At 45.7% G+C, this 5,029-nt stretch overlaps 1 protein-coding gene across 1 annotated transcript in view; it reads left to right on the top strand.

The window, feature by feature from the left end:
- Positions 1–5,029, top strand: part of NRF1 (nuclear respiratory factor 1) — a gene marked incomplete at its 3' end in the record, with an annotated part of 16,553 nt that overhangs the window by 1,978 nt on the left and 9,546 nt on the right. Inside the window, exons 2-4 of the mRNA XM_010172967.1 lie at positions 698–812; positions 3,606–3,732; positions 4,295–4,435. Of these exons, the coding sequence (XP_010171269.1) occupies positions 698–812; positions 3,606–3,732; positions 4,295–4,435 (383 nt within the window). The remainder of the gene's footprint in view (positions 1–697; positions 813–3,605; positions 3,733–4,294; positions 4,436–5,029) is intronic.

The raw sequence follows: 5,029 nt of genomic DNA, 5'->3' as shown, positions 1-5,029 counted from the left end.
CAGCAAAACACAAAGTCCTTTGACTTCCAGCAACAACTGAAAACATCGGGAACTTCTCAATGCTCTTCCCAGAGCAAATCCCAGCTGAACCCAACCCCCAGCGCTGCTCCAGCTGCTGAACAGAACCAGCTCTGGCCCAGCTCACACCAGGACAAGTTTGATCACAAAAGCAGTAGCGCTGTCCTGCCATGGTCCTCCCTGTTCTTAAGGGAACTGTTGTAGGATGCTGCCAGGAACTCGAGTTCTAATTTCTTTCCCCTTAGAACTGGTCCTTACTCCCTGGGCAAAGCCTCAGACTCCTGATGCTGCAGTTGAGGTGTCTGAGCAGGATTCATGATGCTCTACCCAGTTTCTTCTCCCCTGCCACCAAGTTCTCCTCAATTGCAGTCACTTATTTAAAGTCTTGGTGTACTTGAGAGTTTTTCAGTGTGTTTGGAAGACAAAATGCAGAATTCTGGAAATGCCATGGAAGACTCTGGACTGAAATATGTGACTTTCACCTGGGACTGAGCTGAGATTTGCCAGTCTGGGGAAAGGAGCTTTTTGATACACCTCTCCAATGCTGGGGAATTTGGGTCACCCTGGTCCGGTGAGGAGGCCCTTGGGGTCAATTCCTGAGGAGGGACAATGGCAACATCCTTTCTGGCCAGTTCCTGAGCTGCATGTGCTGATTCACCCTTTGTGGTTTGATTTCCAGGCCCTGTGGGGATGGCAGCAGCTGCTGCTGTGGCAACGGGTAAAAAACGAAAGCGACCACATGTTTTTGAATCCAACCCATCGATCCGCAAGAGGCAGCAGACGCGTTTGCTACGGTAAGGAGTCCACCTTGGTCTGCATCCTCAAAGGATCTAAAGCTCCTGGAGAGTGTCCAGAGGAGGCCACAAAATTGGTGAAGGGTTTAGAGGGGAAGGTGTATGAGGAGAGGCTGAAGTCACTTGGATTGTTCAGCCTGGAGAAGAGGAGACTGAGAGGAGATCTCATCATGGTCTAGAACTTCCTCCCAAGGGGAAGAGGAGGGGCAGGTGCTGATCTCTTCTCTCTGGCCACCAATGAATGCCAGGAGCAGAGGGAATGGCAGGAAGATGTGGCAGGGGAGGGTGAGGTTGGCCATGAGGAAAAGGTTCTTGAGGCAGCCAGAGGGTGGTGGAGCACTGGAACAGGCTCCCCAGGGAGGTGCTCATGGCACCAAGGCTGACAAGATTCCAGCAGCATTTGGCCAAGGCCCTGAGGGACATGGTGTGAATGTTGGGCTTGTCCTGTGCAGGGACAGGAGTTGGACTGGATGATCCTTGTGGGTCCCTTCCAACTCACAACATTCGATGACTCTCTGATTCCAGTGCCTTGCATGGTGAGACCACGTGCTGTCTAGAAATTGCCCAGCTTGGGGATTTTTTTTGAGCACCTTTTTTAGAACTGAAGAGCTGTGTTTTAGTTTGCAGAGATGGTTTAAATTGCAGCTCTGCTCATCTTTAATGTGATATTATGATCACCAGGACTGACATGACCATTCTGGTGGGATCCACCGTTCTGTTTTAACCCCAGCTGGTCACAAGTTAAATCTGTCATGTTAACGTTGCCTTGAGAGATATTCATAGAGGCTTAAACAGCAGCTGGCCTGAGAATCTGGAGCTACAGCCATATCCCAGCTCTGCAGTGGCACAAATAACTTATCTACCTAAAGAAAAAAAGTCTTTTTTGCATTATGAAATGATCTTGTGAATAAATCTAGTGTGTGTGTACCTGAATTTCCTTTCCCAGTAGATTCCATTGTGTGAGCTCCATGCTGGAGACTGTCCCAGCCTGTAGTGCACAGTATTGGGGGAGAATAACGGATGGGAGATGCCTGCCAGAGCTGAAACACTTCCTTTGCCTTTAGAAACTTGCTCTGGAGGCAGCAAACTTCTGTAAACCTTCAGGTGTTGCATTACAGGTGCTCTGAGGCTGTCTGCCCGCCTGATGGCCACCTAGGAGCACTGGTGCTGAAGTGACTGCACAGGCTTTCCACAAGCCTGGAGACATCACCTGCAATTCCATCTTCAGGAATTATTTGTAAATGTTGGCTGGGACTATTTATTAGGTTTTAGAACAAAATAATTTTTGCATTTTAAACTGTTTTGGATTTAAATTTGATTGGGTTTAATTTTATTTCACAAGAGCTGGAGTATTTGTCACCTAATTTCTTGCTTGCTTTCTCCTGGGTGCACACTTAATGCACTGAAACAGAAACAGAGATGGCCAGAGTTTGGCCTTTTCTCCTTCTCTCCTGTTCTAACTCTTGTAAAGCTGGTGAGAAATTAAGTTGGTTTCCTTATATTTTGCTTAATTCTCTGCTCAGTCCCACAACACCCTTTGCACATGATCAAACTGGAACGAAGTGGAGCAGGGTTAGTGTTAAATATTATTCCCTGGGAGTGGAATCCCTTTTTTTTTTAGCTTCATTCTGTTTTTCCCTCCATCCCCCAACTCTGCTGACCCAGCCCTGTTTATTGCCATGTTTATTATTTATTTGGGGGTTGGAATTAGATGATCTTTAAGGTCCCTTCCAACCCTAACCATTCTATGATTCTATGATCGCAATGTTTCTGAAGAGCAAATTCTTTTCTCTCTTGAAACGTGAACAATATCTTTTTAAATAATTAAATTTCCTATTTAAAGGAATTATTTTTTTTCTCCATGCAACTACTTAATTTTACTACATGCAAATTACTGAAAAAAATGCACCATTTTTTTGCACTCTGCTCAGTTTGACGTGTTTGTGCTGGATATTTACACCACAATATTGAGTGGGAAGTTAAGAGTTTCTGATTCTGGGATCTCTGTGTAGCTGGTGGTGATGTTGGTGCTTTTGAGCAACGTGTCTGCTGCTAACAGCAGGTTCTGAAATGACCAGGGCATTCCTTAAAAGAATAAGAGGTGGAAAGTGTATGATGAAACATTAATTATTTGACTTGATGATCTTAAAGATCTTTTCCAGTCTAGGGAATTTTGTGATTCTGTGATTTTTCTCCCTACAAAGAGATGGTCCCAAAGGGACTTGCTGATGTGGCAGGTGTCTGACTACCTGGGTTCCCTCTGCTGAGCTGTTGCAATAGTTCTGGTTCTTGCCTGTCCTGTAGTTGTAGGTTGAATTCTTCCAGTTCTGGTTTGAGCAAGACTTTGGTACTAGAGAATAGCAATGCACTGTTGTGAGGCTGGATGTTAAATAACCTGTGTTTGCAGCCCTCTTTCGTTGAATCATTTAAGTTCCTTACCTTACAAGTTTTGTATTGCTAATACACTTAGTGACAGAGCGGATACGCAGATTCTTGCTGTCCTGGCTTTGCTGCTCTGGTGATTTCTCTTTATTTATTTATTTATTATTTTTTTACATCAATGGGAAAAGGAGAGAAGGGAGAATAATTGATATTTGAGCTGCTGGGTGACTGCAGGGAGCACAGCAGGGCGGCGGGAGCGGAGGATGTGGTTAATCTGACCAGCTGGGGCTCCGTTTCTCACCTGGTTTATGAATGGGTAGCATTTAAGAAAAGGAGTTTACAATGCAAAGTGTTGTGTTTCTACAGGGTTTTCAGCTGATACCTATTCCCTGTTTTCTATCTCTGTTTCAGGAAGCTTCGAGCCACTCTGGATGAGTACACCACCAGAGTGGGGCAGCAGGCCATCGTTCTGTGCATCTCACCCTCCAAACCCAATCCTGTCTTTAAAGTATTCGGTGCTGCACCCTTGGAGAATGTGGTAGGTGTCTATAGGAAAAGTTATGTCATAAATTGTTCACCTTCTCTGCAAGTTTCATTCTGCTCAAGGCAGCCTTGAAAGCCTGGTAGTGATCTGAAGGTCAAAATGGGAGTTGAGAGTGTGTGGACATGGGTGTAGCATTGATGGTCCTGTCTTCTCTGGTTGTCTAGCACATCTCACCAGGGTTGAATATCCTGGATTAAAAATCAGAGGGAGTAGATAGTGATGACATGTTTGAAGTCAGCTTTGCTGTCAGTGCTTGCACCTTGTTGCAGACCAGACAGTAAATGAAGCAGATCCTGACCATGAGAAGTCTTGCTTCAGAACTTTTCTTTTAATCCCATGAATACTTCCACTTGCCAGTGTTACTTGATGTTTCATCATCAGCTCTTCAGTGTGGCCAAGTCTTTGGGGACAATGGGTATTTTTTCTTGCCAGCTGTGGCATTGTTTGCTCCTTCTGTTCTGCAGCACCTTGGGGAAGGTGACTGGCCCTATGTCCTTGCCCTCTCCTCTCTTGGTGCTCCTTACCTTGTTTACCTGAGCTTAACAATTCCCCACAGGTACGCAAGTACAAGAGCATGATTCTGGAAGACCTGGAGTCTGCACTAGCAGAGCATGCTCCTGCGCCTCAGGAGGTTAACTCAGAGTTGCCACCCCTCACCATCGATGGCATTCCCGTCTCGGTGGACAAGATGACCCAGGTAAGCAGCAGAAGCAGAGAAAGAGAGAGAAAGATTTGGCTTCTTGCAGTCACATCCTGTTATTTTGCAGTGGAGCTTATATCTACCTCCCCAGGGGATGCATTTCATCTTTTCTTTCCCATGGGTCTGTAACAGCTCAGATCGTAGTTAGATGTGACACTTTGTTATTGGTGTTTATTTTCTAGATGAAACAGTAGAGATGCTGGTGAGAACTAGAGCTCAGGCTACTGGAAATGTTCCCCTTTGAGCTGTTTTTTTCACCTCCCATAATCTATGAACAGGGGAGCTATTTGTTCTGCACTTTGCAGTGATTTTTAGGCACTGAGGTCAGGAAGGTCACTCGTGGAGTACTATTTTGGCTTATCCTCCTTGGACATTTCTTGTGTGCTCTAGTTCCCTCCTCTGTTTTCTGCTGTGGATTGGAGCAGAGGGGAACTTACTGATGGTTTAACTCCAAGTCAGACCTTGAGTGAGGTATTTCTGATAGAACCAAGGAGTCATCTGCCTTAGGGGTGTGTGGGACTCCTTTCCTCTCCAGGTCCAGCCTTTTGCTGACCTCATTATTGCCAGGAGAAAGTGGAGGGGATCCCCAGG

Source organism: Antrostomus carolinensis, unplaced genomic scaffold, assembly GCF_000700745.2.
Source record: "Antrostomus carolinensis isolate BGI_N321 unplaced genomic scaffold, ASM70074v2 scaffold848, whole genome shotgun sequence".
Lineage (NCBI taxonomy): Eukaryota > Metazoa > Chordata > Aves > Caprimulgiformes > Caprimulgidae > Antrostomus > Antrostomus carolinensis.
Note: the sequence above shows the minus strand (reverse complement) of the source record. Positions and strands in the feature narration are given on the sequence as shown.